Source organism: Molothrus ater, chromosome Z (assembly GCF_012460135.2).
Source record: "Molothrus ater isolate BHLD 08-10-18 breed brown headed cowbird chromosome Z, BPBGC_Mater_1.1, whole genome shotgun sequence".
In the NCBI taxonomy this organism is placed as follows: Eukaryota; Metazoa; Chordata; class Aves; order Passeriformes; family Icteridae; genus Molothrus; species Molothrus ater.
Window position 1 is genome coordinate 4,082,288 of NC_050511.2, and position 18,247 is coordinate 4,100,534.

The 18,247-nt window shown below is 37.6% G+C and overlaps 1 protein-coding gene across 2 annotated transcripts in view; it reads left to right on the forward strand.

Annotated features, from left to right (window-relative positions):
• Positions 1 to 3,493: 3,493 nt before the first annotated feature.
• Positions 3,494 to 18,247, forward strand: part of RIT2 (Ras like without CAAX 2) — a 174,090-nt gene continuing 159,336 nt past the window's right edge. Inside the window, exons 1-2 of one of the 2 annotated variants that reach the window (XM_036403574.2) lie at positions 3,494 to 3,511; positions 3,648 to 3,773. In XM_036403574.2, the coding sequence (XP_036259467.1) occupies positions 3,671 to 3,773 (103 nt within the window). In that variant the 5' untranslated portion in view covers positions 3,494 to 3,511; positions 3,648 to 3,670. Of the gene's footprint in view, positions 3,516 to 3,647; positions 3,774 to 18,247 lie in introns of both variants that reach the window. The other variant, XM_036403573.2, reaches the window with a different exon arrangement.

Sequence of the window (18,247 nt, forward strand, 5' to 3'; positions counted from 1 at the left end):
GGAAACAATTTCAGAACACTTACATGTTGTATTAACATCTCATTATTTTATTCAACAACCCCAGAGCAAGGGGGGATGTAGGATGAATGATGTGTGTTTCCTAATGGCATTTTCTCTAGAAAAAAGCTCATCTCTTTTAAGATATCTGTATACTCTTTTCTTAAGATCCAAGTGTCCTTAAGATCTTTCCAGCCTTAACTAACAAAACATGAATTCAAACAAAGCAGTTGCTAGAGTTTGAATACTGAATGGTTTGATTGCTTGCTGTATATTACACTGAGTTTTAATAGAAAATTAAAAGAAAAAAAAAAAAGAAGATGAAAAATCAGCAGAATTGCAGTAAAGTCACAAGCAATATGTAAACAGGAATAGAACTAAATTTATTGAATAAATGATTCATTACAAGCTAGCACTCCAAGCTTTTTTTCCCACCTTTGCACTTACTCTTTTTTTTTTTTTTTTTGCCTAAGGACAGCTTTCTATGAATTTGCATCATGATAAATGTGTCTTTAAAGCAGTGAAGCAGAGATAAAATAGACGGTTGGAATTTGCTGTGGAATGCCACACACTGTAAAATCTCCAGTACCTCAGGTTAAATAAGTTGTACAGATTTAGTACAAAAAAGATTTAGTACAGTTTATTCCTGTTATCTGTAAAATATTTATGTTGCTGATTTTCCCCCCTATATTAATAAATGTTTCAGGCCAGGTAATTTCAAATCATCTCAGTATTAATTTTTATTGGCAGCAAGTAAACCCTTGTACTTTAGTGCTCTGGTGGGAGAAGGAAGACTAATTGATGTTATTGTAAATGGAAATAAAGCTAAATACTTCTCCTCCACTACTGAATTGAATGAAATTAGGGCAGAGGCAGCTGTTTGTCAATAGCAAGTTATGATGAAAACCAATTAGAGCAAGTCCTGTGTTATAAATAGGAATGCAGTATCACCTTTTCATCTATGGCCAAATCTCTGGAATTTAGGAGGATATGTCTGTCCAATATGTTTATTTAAATAATGTAATAACAATTAATAAACTGCTAAAGTTAAATAAACATGTATGTGTCTGTAACGCAAGTATTCTAAGTGTTTCATTCTCATGAACAAATACATAATTCTGCTCTTTCAGACAAAAAATGCTGTCAATTTTTTTCTTGTTTTTGTTTTAAAGATGAAGAAGTGGCTTTCTGTTTGGTTGTCTTACTCATCTTCACACTCCAACATAATTCTATTTGGTAGCCTCTTCCATTTTACAAATTCCTTCCACATGTTCCATCTCTAAACAAAAGAAAAAATGGACTTGACACTTTCCTATGACAAGCAGCTGGAACAGCTGGAAAAAAAATCGGACTAATTTTTGGTTATTATTTATACATTATGTTCGCCAATATTTTTATACATAAATATATTTTACTTAGATTGCCTTTTATGCCATGCCCTCAGCCACTCACTTTCCTGACATTTTAATGTCAGCCAAATGTTCCTGCCAGGTATGGGAACAAAAGCTCTTCAGGAGAAGGTTGCTGTGTTGATGGGAGATTACCAGAAAAACCCAGCTGTTCTAAGCAGTGGTTTTGATATCATTACTAGTTTTATCCACTGTATCAATAATGGGCACACAAGATTGGTTTTAATGAAAATTAAATTCTAATTGCAATGGGGATTAACTGACCTACCTGTCTGTTGCTGCTGAAATTCAATATTTAGATACCATAATATTATATGCAGCATTTCCTGTTTATGTCCTACTTTGTGCTCTGATGAGCAAACCCTTCTGAGTTCTGAGGTTGCCATCCCGACATAAATACAGGCACCCTGCCCTGGCACTACAGAGTCGCTTGTAGCAGGGCTGGCTCAGAAGTCCCTCAGGACAGGAGCAGGTCCTGACTCTGGAGGGCTTCTCAGAACACAGTGACTCTGCCCTCTTTTGCTGCCTGGCTGAAAGCCGACCATCATACTTGGATTTCTCTCTGTTTTTCAAGGATCTGTTCATGTGAGTATTCCTTAAGCAAGAGATGGTGATTTTAATAGTCGACTACAGAGTTAATGCTACTCTGTGTTTAATTTTTTTTCATTACAAGATAAGTAATACTGCCCAAGTTTCAAGCATCAAAAATTTTCCTAACTTAGTTGTTACTTTTCTAAGGTTTGTTTTTGTTTTTTTTTTGTTTTTTTTTTTTTAACTGGGCTACTTTATGTTTCGTCCACTGTCTCCTAAGTTTTTATTGGGAAGAAAAACAAGTATTCATGTTCTGTTCTCCTTCTCCATTCTAATTATTATTATCATCACACCTCTGTATCTGTTCTTTTTTAATGAAGTATTTTCTTAGTCCATTAAGTTACCTGTCTAAACTACATGTACCCTTCTACACCTTTTCCTCTCCTTAGTTTTCATTAAATCATGTCCTCCATCAGTCTATGATTTTTTTTTTAATTTCTCTTTCCATTTTTAATTCTAAGTAATACCATGTGTTTACTCTCTGTGAAATTAATGGAAGAGTGGATAGATGAAGGTATCTGACTTCCAAAATACTTTATTAGCTGCTTCTCCTGCTTCCATTTCCATGTAACTTAATAGTTACCTCTGTCATGAAAGCCCAGCATTTCCAAAGAAGTACAAGTTTTGCTTTCCACTCATTTTGTAGTAAATGTTTTTTGGTCCCCAAAAATATCAAATAACAGTTAAAGCTGGGCAAGTATCTTATTATTTATCATGTTCTTTAAATAGACTAGATGTTTCAAGAACAAAATCATAAATCAATGAAGAGCTGCTGTGTTTTGTTGTAAGTTTTCACTGATTAATTTCAGTGAGAGATTTTCACACTGAATGTCATTCACCAGCTTGGTAAGATAAATCACTTGATATTAGTATGAAATACATTTAAAAAGTTGTTTTTCTTTACACCTTTTCTGAATGAACAAATATATCACCCTCATTCAGTCCCTCTCTCCTTGAGAAATTGTATGGAAAAAGGAGGGAAACAACAAGTAAAGTTGTTGGTTTTTTCCCCCACAGTATCTGGTTTATTTCTGCAAATAATTGATGCAAATGAACTAAAATGAGTATTGATCTGGGGACAAATCTAGCCCTAGAAAAATGTGTTTGCAGCAAGCTTCATGAAAAAAAGGGCTGTTAAAAATTGTTGCTTGTTTCGCTTGTAATAGTATCAAGTGCAAAACTAGCAGACTTGATGATTATAGGATGCATATTTAACTCCAAGGTGAGAAGAAGGTTGTCTGGTTTGTTTTAAGATTCAAGCAAGTACTACATAGAATAACAAGCTTCATAATTAAGAAATTTGATCCATTTCATTTTGCTGAAGTATCTGGTCCATTTGTTCAATGACGTTGCAGCCCCAGAGGTACCAGACCTCTTAAGCCTCACACAACTGCTGCTGTCCAGGAAGAGAAACAGAGAACGATACGGAGCTGGGAGGGGGCAGAGAGAGATTTTTATTGGAAGCTGTTAAAGTGGTTGCTATGAGACCTTCTCCAGCTAACACAGGCACAGCAGTGTGTGAGGCTGTTAAATCATAGCTCTTGCATTATACCTTCCTTTTCTACCTTTTTTTTTTTCCCCCTAACACAGCTTTTATAGTTGTTTAAGATCAGAGAAATCACCTGCCAGTTGCTTTTTCTTCTGTTTCAGTCCCTTCTGCTGCTTCGTGCAAGATGGAGCTAGAAAATGCAATGATCGGCTCCTCGAGCACTTCTTCAGCAAGCTCCAGAGAGTACAAGGTGGTGATGCTGGGAGCAGGGGGAGTTGGCAAAAGCGGTAAGTTTCAGCAACAATATTTTGGGAGAGAAGGGGTGAATTGGGAGCATAAAGTTCACCGGAGGAGGACACCGTTTAATGAGGGGTTTCGTCCCTCTTTCTCTTGCTCATGGCTTGGATAAAAGACTATAGTTCGTGGCTGGGGCAATGAGTCAGCTTAATTTGTTACAGACTGAAACGCTGCAAGCCTTTTTAATTGGTTATTTGTGTGGGGCTGACCTTGGGTGTGCTGTGTGTGTGAGGAGGGAGCAGCCAGGCTGCTGCTGTGAGTTTAGCAGCAAGTGCCCGTGTCACTCTCCCACTTGGTGAGGGCTGGTGGCTTGCTGGACGGTGTGCATGTAACTTGTTGGCCTGGGGGTCCTTGTGCTCAGGCAGAAATCAAACTGACTGCAAAGTACAGTGCAGAGTGTGGGGGATGACTGCAGTGGCTCTGTTTTCTTCCCCAACATATCTTTTTAATTTTTAATTTTTTTTATGTTTTCTTTCTGAGTGTCGTGGCTCAGCTGAGTTTAGGCTCCTCTCTGCTCTGGACAGGTACAGCGTGCCTGCCTGAGTCTCACTCCAGGCTATGAGGCAGATTTGCAGCATATTTTAATATCCCTGTCTACAGCTGGCAAGATATGCTAGTGTCTGACAATGATATCTCTTCAGAGGAGTCATTATTTTCCCTGGACAGTGTTTTCTTTTTCCCAGATATTATCAGCTTTGATTTATTCTCGCTGAAACCAGCATTCTCTGTTCTTACAAAGACTTTGCTGAACATGCAGAGTTTGTCTCAGAAGTCAGTATATTGAGCTGGCCACACAACAAGAATTTGATTACATCTTCTGGAAGTTCAAAAGAACAACAGAGAGAGAAACAAAATTGCAAAAAGCAGGATAACGTAATATAATGAATCCCAGCTAAATTCCGAGGAATTTCAGGATAAAAAGCCGCTACACTAAACTGTAATAACTGTGTGTATCAAACAAGTTTTATTTATGTTCAAGCAATAAGATGAAGTATAGGTGCAAAAAGTTAAAAATTGCGAGTAAACATAATTTTCTTTCTGTATCCATAATCTTTGTGTTTTTGTTGTACTTGGCTTCAACTTCAGTGGCACATCTTTCAGTGAAAGCTATTTCCCACCAGAATTACTTAACCAAGCAAACAGTTCTTGCACAGATGTTACTATATAATCACCATATAAAATGGGAAAGAAGAAAATATTGTTAATCTCAGGGTAAATTTCTGCAAATTCAGATTATCTTTTCCATAGGAAAGCAGGTATCCAGGATGTGCCAGCTGGAACTTTCAGTAATTTTTTTTTCCTTATTTATGTATTTTTAGTTTCTTTTTTCTTTTTTTTTTCCCCTGAGCGTATCCAAAAGACGGCAGCAATTTTCCCCACCCCCAACCATATGTTTGTAGGAATAATGCAATTTTGAAAACTTGTTCACCACAAAGTATTACAAACTATACTACATTCATAGCATGACTGAATCATAACAACCAAACTTTACACCTAAGAGGAGGAATTTCTGAGTTTCCATTTACTATTAGATAAGAGTTGAAATTACAAATTTAATTAATTCAAATTTCTGTGTTCAGAAAATGTTAGCTGTTAATTTAATGAGGAAAAAGCCTTTATATCTGTAGATTGAATAAGATATGATACATCTCCAAAGCTGAGAAACACATAATTAACAAGTAGAATTGTGTGGTCTAAAGAAACTAAGATGGCATTAAGTGGAAATGTATGAAATTCGATAGGATTACTGAAAACTTTCTCTTGTTATCATGAAAGTGAGAGTCCTGTGAGAAAAAAAAATACCTCAGCAACTGAATATTATTAAGAATTCATAAGAAAGGAGGTGGGCAGTTCAACATTTACTGGCTATGAACTTCTGATGTGCAATGGACCTGAAATATTTCAGTAGAATGCTGAAAGATAGTCCAACTGATAGAATTCAGAGAGAGATAAAAAGTAAAAATAGATGTCATTTTATAAATCATTAATTCATTCTGACTGTTACATAAACAGGATTAATTTACACTGGATTAAAAACAGAAAAAGGCCTTAATGACTACTTTCATTGCACAAGATGAGCTCTACTTTCCCCTAGTGACCTAGATTCAATGTGTCCAGGAAATTATGAATTTAGCCATAAAAGCAAATCAGGGTAGAAAAAGGATGTAAAAACCAAAAAAATAGTTCAGCTTCCAATTTTGATTTTGAGAAATCAGTGATACGTGGTTTAATATATTGATGATATCCTGCCTTCTTTTTCCCTTCTTCTCCCTCCTTCTTTGCTTTTAAGTCATGATAAAAACAGTAACAGCTGGGGTTAAATTACTGAGTGGGAAACCTCTTTCGGATGAAAGCCTTTCCATCCTTCAATTCATTTAAATATTAAATAATTCAGGTTTGGAATGAATTTTCCATAGGAACGAAGCTGCAGACATGTTAGATTTCTTTTTACCCTGGATGTAGTTCAGTTCCAGATATCCCCTGGGCATTTTGGTCCTGTGGTTCCAACCCTGCCCTGCTCTCTACCTGTGACATTTGTGCATGGGGTGGAATGAGGAGGAGGAGACAAAAAATGTTTGTTCTTTTGGGGTTGGATTAGTCAGGGTTGCCTCTTCACTTCCCTGCTCAAAGATGGCAGACAGTCCAGGAGGACAGCCAACATCCTTTTATGTGTCCTGTTCAGTGTAGTGTAAATTTTACAGGAATTGGTAAAATAAGATGAACTCTGTGTATCCCAGCCTGACACCCATCACATGAAGAGCAATGGTGTGTAACCTGGAAATGGTCTGAGAATTGTTACTTAAGGGTTCTCACATTTCAAAATAAATTCTGGAAAACTGATGCTAATTAAAAAAAAAAAAAAAAAAGTCTGACATTAGGGAAAAAACCACCATCTCAAAACCCAGCTCTGGAAAAAACAGGTAACAGTTGTGTCTAATGAAAATGTACGAAGCTAGCCGTAAATTTTTATAGGAGTTGATTTCTGTACTGTAATTATGGAGTATAGATTCCCTAGAATGAGTTATTCCTTCTAAGACTTATGTAAACAGAATTCTTTTTGTTTTCAAAGCAACGTGTTGATTTCTTATGTTGTGCAAGTTGTGATTGTCATCAAGAACATCCAGTACAGGCTGATGCAAGTTCAGACCAAATCTGTGCTAGAACCAATAATTAAATTGAAATTAAGCTGAAGTGAATAAATTAAATTTTGTATTGACTTTCATTCAATTATAGTCCATATCAAAATTATGTATTTCTAATTTTAATTATATTTCAATTAAGAATGTGAATTTGGCATCTGTTCTTCTCTGCTCTGATGACAAATATCAGGCCACTTCAGTGCCTCTCAAACTTACATGAAGTTACCTGACAAAGACCAAAAAACCCTGAGAACCTTGGAGATTCTGAAATCCATTTTGCTCATAAATACCTTTAGAGAGCAGTAAACAAGGTGCTGTCATGGTCCTTGCCTGAAGCAGATCAGACCTCTGGGGTCAGCTCTGTTTTTCAGTGTTACAAATAAAAAACATGCACAAAAGAGCCTTTCAATCCCATTGCTGCCTTATATTTAGCAAACCAGTTACACTGATAACAATACTTAACTGCAGCACATTCTGCAAAACGTTAGTGATGATTAACTCAGGGCTTGCAAAGTGACTGCTAAAATGAATAAATTGATGTTCCTGTGCAACTGAATAAAATAAAAAACCTCCCTCTGATGAAAAATTATTACCTAAGCAATCTCCAAACAATGATCAGGTTGCACTGTAACCCACCTTTATGTGCATCTTCTTGGCTAAATAAAAATATTGGTTTAGTTTTTTCTTGTTTTTTTTGTTTGATTGGTTTTTTCCTATCCCTGGTTAACAATGATTTATTTAATGAACATGATCTACAGTTATTCCAGGCAAATAAAATTACACCTTTATACATAGCATAGGTTTGTCATAGGTGTAAATTTAATTTCTATTTAGCTGTCTTATGGAAGTTTATTTCTCAGAAAGATTGTCAGATGATCTGTTGCCACTATACATTTGAAGATATTTTTAAATAATTGCCTAATGACTTTTGTAAAACTAATATATTTCCTGTTTAATTGTATATTGGAAAGTAGTTAGAAATGTATTTTCAGGCTTCAATCTTAAAAAGAATAAAAAAATAGTGGAAGAGAAGAAACTGAGAAAAGATTCTCTCAAGGATATTGGAGGAATAGTGTGAGGAAATGTATTCGCAGACTGGGCTGTCTAAAGGAGGCATTCCTACCCATTGATTTCCCTGATTTTTGTTTTGTATTGTTTTGCTTTGCTTGTTTTTTCCAGTGTAGCATAAAGGCTGTGTTTCTACAGATGCAGGTGACTCATCCAATTAATTTCAAGATCATGTGTACACAATAACTTCCAAAATGTGTGAAAACAATTATATTCTCTGTGATGTGGGAACTTCGCTACGAGGAATTAGATTAAATCTGCAATTTTCTTTCATTTATGTGCTCAACTGCCTTTTTTTTCTGGACCGGTTTTGCCTCTTATTCTGCCTTGATAAAGCAAATTATGTGCCTATTATTTTCAAGCATGTCCTCATATCAAGAGTCCCCAGTAAATAGAGCACCATGGAGTGTTTGCTGGAGAGCTGGCCCACTGCAGCTGTCTGCAAACTCCCTGGAGATAAATTAATGTATGATCCAGGTTACACAGAAAAGGATGAAGGGCAAGGGAAGAGATTCCGCTGGTATTAAAAGTGCTGAGCTTGAAAAGCACCACTTGGACCTGCTGATGCTGTTCTTACCCCACCACTGGGCTTGGCGTCACAGAGCACTTTCCAGACATTGATCAAACACCTCAGCAGCAGCCTTTTTTTTTTTTTTTTCCTTTTATTTTTTTGGAGGGGGTTGGTTTTGATTCAGTTTCTTATACTCTCCAGGAATATTCTCAGGTACAGCTGTGCTTCCCTAAATGCCTGGTAAATGAATCAAAGCAGAGGGTCTGGCCTTCTCTCACATCCTGAAGCAAGCCAATCACCAGGATGAAGGTGTTGGATTTAGTTACTGCTCAGAATGAGTCAAGGTGAAAAAAGTTCCCTTTCAAGTGCTTGGGCATGCTGTGCATTAGAGTTAAGGCAAGCTAAGTCCCTTTTTTACCCCTCAAAGTCAACACAAGTGTAGTTTTTGCTGTTTTGATTTTTCCTTCTTCTCCTCTAACTGCAAAAAGTGACAATTTTTCTTTAAGTGGAGAAAAATGGAGATATTTATTAATAAATATGTATGCCATCTGAAAATAATTGGTTGTTCCCTTATCATTCTCTGTGTGAAAAGCAAACAAACAAACAAAAAAAGTAATCCAGATTTTTATTTCCTCAGGTGTTTCAGGGAAATTATTTAACTTATTCAGATTTTAAAAGAAATAGAAATGGAAGGATAAAAGAATATATATTTTTTTACTAGATGCAGTCATCCTTCTTGGTAACAGTTCTGAAAGGGTAAGGGTACTGACCATTCAAAATGACATAGAAATTCCTCTGGTCACTCCACGGTGCTGCCTGCACAGTTCTAATGCAGAATTGCAGGTGTTTCATGCAGAATAATGGTGGTGCACGTTGTATTTTTCGCCATGAAAAAGCAAACAAACGCCTTGTGGAGAAGGGCCACCAATGCCAGACAAAAACATCCCCAGGTATGGGTAACTGCCAGTTTTCTCATAAATCAGATTAAGCTTTAGAGATTGTGCAAAGGCAGAGTTCCTGCTAGGTTTGTGATCTTTAAAACAACACTGTCCATATGCTTTAGTTTCCTTCACAGGTAAATAATTGAATTCACTTCCAGCTTGATTTTGTGTAATTCCAACTTCTAAACATATTATACATATCTCATCATATAAACATATCTCTTTGCTAACAACTTTGAAAAATCTGTGTTTTCTGTCAGTACTTGTAGACAATCCTGAGTTCACACCTTGATCTTCTTTCACTGCAATGCACTGAATGTCTGAAACTTCACTTGTATGACCTTATTTTTCTGCTCAGAGCATCTTGTATGCTTAATTATAGAGCCCTAATATTTCCACATCAACTTTCTGAGTATGGATTCCAAAAAATTGACATGCTCTTCTATTAGTGGCCTTATTAGAAGAAAGATTGCCTGCTAGTTTCCTCTGTGGAGTTATTTTTGCTCCTCAGAGAATAATGAATTCTTTTATTCAGGTGTAGTTCAGAGAAGTCACATACAGAGAAATATCTGTAGTAACTTGAAGCCATTTTCTCTTTTCCCCAGTGCAGCTACCTGTGCTATCACATCTCTCATGATGACCTAAATTCTGCATTTTCATACGTGCTATCTTATTTGGCACCATTAAATCCAAGAATTCAAATTATTCTGGACCCTTTCTGATATTCTTAATTTATCTTTAGTGTATATGTTATCCACTTAAAAGGATTAAATACATTATTTATTTATAAATTTCTTTTGCCTATGGGCAGACCTTGTGGACAGAATTGTTTGCCTCAGGGAAATGAGTAAAAGATGTTTTCATCATTTTGGCGGTTCACATAGTTCAATGGTTATAGGGGTGGAGGATTCAATTATGCCCTCTGTATTTAATGTGGGGGGGTTTCTGCATGTGAGATACCAACTCAGTGCTGAGAAATCTGACTGGAGTCCTGGATTCTTCAGCACTAGAAGATGCCTGATAAATAGGACACAGTTCAAAGAAAACAAACAGAGATGATAAAAGGAGTGACACATTTTGATTTATGGTGACAAACGACTATGACTATGTCAAAATAGCTGCTGTAGACAGTAATTCATGATTCTTTATTGTGCAACTTGCATATGTATACAGAGATTCAATGTAAATGGATGCAGCTGTGATGTGGATGGGTTGATTTGTCCAGCTTCTCCCATCATAACACCCAGATGATAAATATCCACCTGAATAAGGCAAACGAGCTGGTCACTTCCATGCCCCTTTGGAACAGGGGATGGAGAACTCACAATATTTAAAAATAATGAATATCAAGAGAAGAACACATATATTCCAAAATTTGAGGAGGAAAGCAGACAGAATTGATTCATGGAGAGTAACAAGTAATGAAATTGCAGTTAGAACATGCATTATTAGAGGTGTAGGAGGTCTTAAAGACAAACCTCTTTTGGTCGATAAGAAGGGCATATGCCCTTAATGGTTTGCTTAAAAGCAAGGTGGAGCAGGTTGTGCAAGAGTTTCAAAGGAAAGGAACAGGCTGGTGAAATTTTTGCTATTCTAAGTGGTTTACATTGAGACAGAACAAGTTACAGAGATTGAACATTACAGAGCAAATATGCCAGAATATTTAGAGTTGTCAAGTTCTCTTACACAAGAGAAGGACTGCTATCATCCTCAAAATTATAAGATGTGTTAATAGCCATCAGGACTTTAGGCTGATGTGGCACTAATAATAGAGATATCCAGCAGGTTTCTTTGTGTTCAGACTGCTCAGCAGAGATGCTTAGGCTAGCCTCAAGACTGGATTTGTTTGCTGTGTACAAAAAAACTCATTTATGTTGCCTCAAACCGAACCGTGTCCTTCTGAGTATAAAGGCTCCAGTAGGACTGGAAACATGCTGAGATAGCACCCTGAAAGTATGGGCCACCTCATGTGTGTATTGGGTAATGGTGCAGATGGAAGGCATACAGATTTGTTAGCTCACCTCCTGCTGTTCTCTGTTCCATGGGTGGAAATGGAATTGAATGATTCAGGCTCTTCACCTACACTGTCTCTATGTGAACAATTATGTGAAGGACCCAAGACCTGCAGCTGAGCTGGGGGAGGTTTAGTTTGGGTATCAGGACAAATTTCTTCCCTAAAGGGGGTGTTTGGGCAATAACAGGCTCCCCAGGGAATGGTCACAGTACCCGACTGACAGAGATCAAGAAGCATTTGGACAATGCTTTCAGGCATGAGGTGGGATTCCTGGGGATGGCCCTGCTGAGGGCCAAGAGATGAATTTGATGATCCTTGCAAACCCCTTCCAAGTCAGGGTATTCTATCATTCTAAGTGATTAGTACTCACAGAAGGTCATATTAATGAGTCTGCTTTTCATGGTGTTTCATTAAAGCAGAGCTTCACTTAGAGTGAGAATTTCAGTGACTTGAGCCCTGCTCAGCTTTTTCCATTCACAGTGCTTGCTACAAAGGGACAGAAAACCTTCCAGGTTATTCCTCAGCAACAGGAATTGGACTATCAAGGACTCTCCTAGTTTCAGCCACACACAAATCTGCAATTTGAAATGCCCAGATTGAAGTCTCAAACAAGGGAACAAGCTCTGTTTCATGACAATGGCTGGGCACTGTTGGTATCTTCGCTGTAAACAATCTGTTGAGGCAGCCACAGGAACCGCTTCCCTTCCAAGCCGTCCCTGCTGCTGAGCCCAGCCATCTGCAGCATTTTTGGCATGTGCTATCTGCTAGAATTTGGATGAGATTAATTCCATTAGGGACACTCTTGAAAGCGCAATTAAGAATTTTTTTTTCTTCTTCTTTTTCTGCTGCTTTCATCTCTTCTCTTTCTGTAATTTCCATTTTATTCCCTTCCATTCCTCTGGTAATCCTTTTCCACTTTTAATTTGTTCTTTGACTTTAATTAGTCTCCCTTTATGCCTGCAAGCCTGTCTAATTTTCTTTCCTAGGAGCTGGAAGTCTCATCATGCTCACACAACTCCAGTGACAGGAATTGGGTGTTACCAGAGTGTTGTGCAGGGTCCCACTTTCAGAGGAATTGTGTTGGGAAGACACTGTTCTGCAAGCCCTAGAAATCTGCTAAAGCATTATGTGCCCACTAAGCAGTGGAGACACTGGCTAGAATAATTTTCTTTCAAGGTGGGTGGGGAAAATCCAAAAGATGAGGGTGTCAATGTGTGCATAACAGACTATCTCAGGAGATGCCAAGTTGTGTATTGTTGCCAAAGTCTCCAAAAAAGTTATGTTTTCAACACATGTAATCAGTATTTTATCTTTTCATTAAAACCCTAGAACTAAACTGCTATTTCAGGGGTCCCAAAGGTGACCTCACAAATGTTTATAAGTTTTAAAAATTAATTTCATAAGCTTTGGCAAAGTAAGAGCTGTAATCAGCTGAGAGACTGATGCATGTAGTTCTTCTTAGTTTACACTGACTACAGTTATGAGAGGAACTGTTGTGTAATTTCTTTCCTTGCAATCTCCTTGAAGTGCTAATGTAATTCTGTAATTCTTGTCCATTTTCACACGCCCAAAATAAATGAGTCCTAGCTGAAAGTCATATTCTCCTTCAAATCCTGATTCCTTTACTAACTTGATTGCTCTGCCAGATTATGTGATTCCTTCAGTAACTTTCCTGGCTGACTACCTGCAGGACAGCCTGTTGTGTTACACTTTTCCCTGTTGAACAGGATCTGCAGTGTCTTCACAGAAATGTCTCTTTAGCAGCTTGCAAAATGTGCACTGTTATTTTAGATTTTAATTCAGGATGTTCAAAACCAAGCCCAAGTGTTGTCAAATTCTCAGTTGCTTCAAAAACAGCAGCTACTTCAGTCATCCATAATGCCTGACAAACTTTAAAAATCCCCTTCTCTAAATTTTTTCTGGACTTTCTAATATAAAAATTATGTTCTCAATTTGATTAAAAGCAGTCATGAGACATTTTCTTCACAGTGAATAATCTTACTTGGGCTGCCTGGTGACATGATCATTTGATCACTCATCACACACAGCATGCCAGAGCTCTGCTCTGTGCAGTATCTGACACTGGGCACAGCCCAAGGATGTGTTCCTGGGCTTCATGAGGGTTCCATATGTTTGTAGATAAGCTCTAGAAACAAAATATTTCTGTCCTGGGATTCGAGGAGAAAAAGAACAATCTAATACCTCATACAAATATAAAATGTATAATATATAAGCTCCGGAAACCAGGTTCTTGTGCCTTTCTTCCACTTGGAGCAGTTTCAATGGATTTCCCAGAGTAAAAAAAAAAAAAAGTGAATTTGCAACATAATCTCTCTCTCATTGTGCACTCTGTCTACTAGTCTGTTCCTATAAAAGTGGAAGTCAAAAGCCCCATTTTTCAAATCTTTCCCAAGATACTTAAAAGTTATTAGATGCCTGACATAACAAGGAGTGTATCACATAAGCTTCCTATATTTTTTTCTTTTTTCCCCCAGGTAACATGCTCAAAATGACAATTGGCCTCTGAATTGGCCTCTGATATTTGATGATGAGGAAGGGGTTAGAACAAAGTCAAAAGAGAAGATATAAAAGCAGCAATCCAAGCAGTTTTCAAAGGGAAATGTTAACAGGCATCAACAATTAAGAATAGAAAAATAGAAAAAAAAAAGAAAGATAGAAAAGGATTCAGAAAACAGAAAACTAGAAACAGATGAGTAAAGGAATTATAAAGGAGTAAAGGGTTAGAAGGAAAATGCAGAAATTTGTTCTTCAAAGAGCACTGGTTTCAGATGCTGTCTTTGCACTGCAGTTATCTTACGAGGTGCTAATAGTCCATGGTCATATCCTATATATGATGCACATACTGGTAGCCAAAATGCACACAGAGGTCATCTTAGGGGATCATTCTCCTGCCTCTGTGAACTTTTTAACCCATGTTTCTCACTCAGTGGCTCTCTGGAGTAGGAAGCTGGAGAGGCATCATCTCAGCTGTGGACTGGCATGGGTCAATGTCTTCTGCCAGGTAACAAGCCATAGGACAAGAGGAAATGGCCTCAAGTTGTGCCAGGGGAGGTTTTGGTTGAAAAATAGGAATATTTCTTCAGAGAAAGGATGCTCAGGCATTGCAAAAAGCTGCCCAGGACACTGGTGGATTTGCCATTTCTTGAAGTATTAGCAGAACTTGTGCATGTGGAGGTTAGGGACGTGGTTTTGAGGTGATCCTGTCAATGCTGAGCTTGATGATCTTAGGGCACTTTTCCAACCTTAATTTTTCTATGATTCTGTGATTCTAAGTCTTCTGAGCACAGGCCTTTTTTTTTCTCTCCTCAGCCATGTACAAAGCTCTGTAAATCCAACATTAATATAAATTTATGGGGTGCTAGGCAAAGCGATGCTTCTTGTGTCTGGTGTTCTGACAACCATCCAGAATGGAGAGGAGTCTGTGGGTCCCAGCCTCAGCAGTATGTAACACCCTGTGAATTCAGTGGGAGGCACAGCATGTATCAGGCTCTTCTGTGCTCTTTGAAGAGCTAGATTCCTGCTCACACAAAAATCTTCAGCAGAATTACGAATCACAGTGATGGTAGAGGGATATCTCCTTTCGTTCTAAGAAACAAAATTCTGTTTTCCCCCAATCTGGGGAAAAAATGGCAAGATGCAAGACAAATATATGTGTTTCTATATGTTTTCTTTTATCCTTTGTGGCCCAGCTCTTACCTTTGCTCTCACTCCCCAGCTTTTACTGCTCATAACAATATAAACAAACAGCTACTTCACTATAATAAATTTTGAACAAGTGGCAGTAGGAGGAAAAATCTAAACAAAATGCCAGAGACTATAAACAGATTTAAATACACATATCCCTGAAACATGCTCATGAAAGGTTTATTTACTGCAAAGTAACACACATTTTTACTCTTTAAGGAAAATAGCTGTTAGTGCCAATGTGTTATTCAAAGAATTTATAGAAAGCTGTGTAAAACCCAGTGAGATAACAACTTGAGCTGATTGACAGTGACAGCATATTTAAAGAATAGGATTACTTGGTGATTGAAGGCTTATTTTCTTTATTTTCATTTACCTAAAAATAACTATGGATCAAATTGGTTTGCAAAGCTATGTTTTGTGTTTCTAAAGCATCATTGTACATACTGAATGAGTTTTGGTATAACTAGTTTTTAGCAATACTTAAACAAATTTTGTGTGCTGGGATACTTTAGGGTGGTGTAATTCAAGTGCATTTTCAAGCTTGTGAATAAGATGCATTTCTGATTGGCTGTAAGTAGGAAAAATGTAGAAAAATTAAAATTTTTATTCCAGTAAATTGTTAATTGTCCCCTCTCTGACCCTAAGCATCGCAAATAATGTTAGTAAAAATCATAGACAGTGAGTACTTTACTGGGTTGGAACACTTGGGAGTATCTTTAACACCACTGATGTTAATTTAGTCGCAACAAAAAGCAGCATGTGGATTGGGAACAGATGAGATATGCTGTAGTAGACATGATTGCTCAGGAAATGACCTAGGTGGACACAATACCAGTTTGTACTGTGATGAAAGTTTCTGAGGGAATCAAATAATTTCCTGGCTCACAGTCAAAGTTCAATGCCATAGACAAACACCATGAATAATTCTTTTCAGGTTTAGTGCATAACAAGCTGCTAAAAATCATTAAGGTGTTGGTGATAGAGTTATTTGCCTCTGAGTACTAATTCCTTCCACCCCCTTTTATCTCTTTTCTTCTTGCAGGGTTTCCCTTTAAGTACATGACAGAATTTATGAGAGAAGTAGGAAATGTAAAATATCACCTGTTTGTGTTAGTCAATGGTGTAGAGCCCATGCTATCTTTCAAAATTCTTTTTTTTTCCATAAAGTTACTGTAACTGTATTTCCTACCAATAAAATATTTCACCAGGAAAATAGAAACCTGGAAGGGCTTAGATTTACATCTATTGGGAAGAGGTTTTTCTGTTCCCATTTTATTTTATTTATATGTCTAGTTTATTTCTGTATTTGTATTAATCTCAGGATGTTTAACATATGATGCATTTCTCACAATGGCACAGTGTTTAAAAGTTACTTATCTTCAGAACCCTCTCTAGCTAAACTGACAACCAAATACATATTTGTTTACTTAGTGGAAAACCAAGATAGGATGGGCCTTATTTGTTCTGTCAGTGTCTTGTGTGTCATATCTGTTCAGCTCAGTGATTACTGTCAGTATTGTGGCATTTAAAAGAAGACCCGAAGAGAGTGGAAATGCGATTTGTGTTCTGTGCTGCCTCACACATCACAAAGAAAACTGGCAGCTTGACCTTAGCAGCAGAGCAGAAAGAATACAACTCTTTTTTTGTACACTGAGAGTTCCAGCCAAATGAATGCATCTTAATGGGGAAGTCACTCATGCCAGAGTAGGTGGGGAGGGGAGGGAAATAGGGAAATATTGTGCAGCTGAAGAAAAAAAAAAGTAGTGTTTGTTCCTGACTCTCTCTTTGAAATTACCATAGAATGCCTTGACCCCTATTTTCTGCCCTACCCACTGAAAAATCTGAATTAAAGTGGTTAAAGAAATACGTGGTTAAGTGGGAAGGAGCAGAGAGAGGGAAAGATGAAGGAACTGCCCTTGTAATTACTGTAGGATTGGAGAGAAGCATCAGAGAGCATTGTGTCCAGCTAATACTAGAACACAGTTTATAAGAGCATTGAAAAAGCAATGAGCCTCAGGAGTGTTTTGTGTTTGATACATTATGGAAGAGAACGGCTAACAGGATTAATATTTCTGGGCTACAGGAGAGCTTCTAAAGTTTAAAACTTAAGCATTTGGTTAAGAAATTACAATGGATTGATTACAACCAACATCCAAAAGCAATGATGGTGGATTGATTCAGCTACTTGCTCAGTTGCCAGTCCTACAGGAAAGAAGAGAGGAAGGAAGGAAGGAAGGAAGGAAGGAAGGAAGGAAGGAAGGAAGGAAGGAAGGAAGGAAGGAAGGAAGGAAGGAAGGAAGGAAGGAAGGAAGGAAGGAAGGAAGGAAGGAAGGAAGGAAGGAAGGAAGGAAGGAAGGAAGGAAGGAAGGAAGGAAGGAAGGAAGGAAGGAAGGAAGGAAGGAAGGAAAGGCTTGTGGCTTGAGATAACAGTTTAACAGCTGAAGCAAAAGCTGTGAATACAAGCGAATTTAAGAATTTATTTAATAATTCTCACTGCAGGCAGATTTTTAGCCAATTCCTGAAAAGCAGGGCTCACATAATGGCTGCTCAGGAATACACATGCCATAACCATGAATGATTCTGCTTCTTCCTGCTTTTCTTGAGCTTTTCTTCCTGCATACAATGTCATTTGATATGAATATCTCTCTGATCAGTTCAGATCAGCTGTGTCAGCTCTGTGTGTCCCCACAGGTTTTTGATTACTCCTGCTGGAGGCACAGTGGGAAAAAGGAAAAGCCTTGATGTGGTGCAGAACAGTTCATCAATGACCAAAACATTGGTGAATTATCAACACTGGTTAAGTCACAGAACCAAAATCTGCCACCATATGGGCTGCTGTGAAGAAAATTAACTTCACCACAGCCTTATCTCCAGTACAGAAAATTATAGCATGAAAAGGAGTGAAGGAAATGTGGGACTTTTTTGTAGTTTGTCTCTATAACATCATAACTAACTATATATTAGTACTGACATGCTCTTCTGTTTTGTTGAAAAGTTGGAGGCCACAAATCCCGTGGGAACCAGCATAATTTTCCTTCTCTTCCCTCCTTGTTTATAACTTGACTGGTTTTCTTTTTTTTTT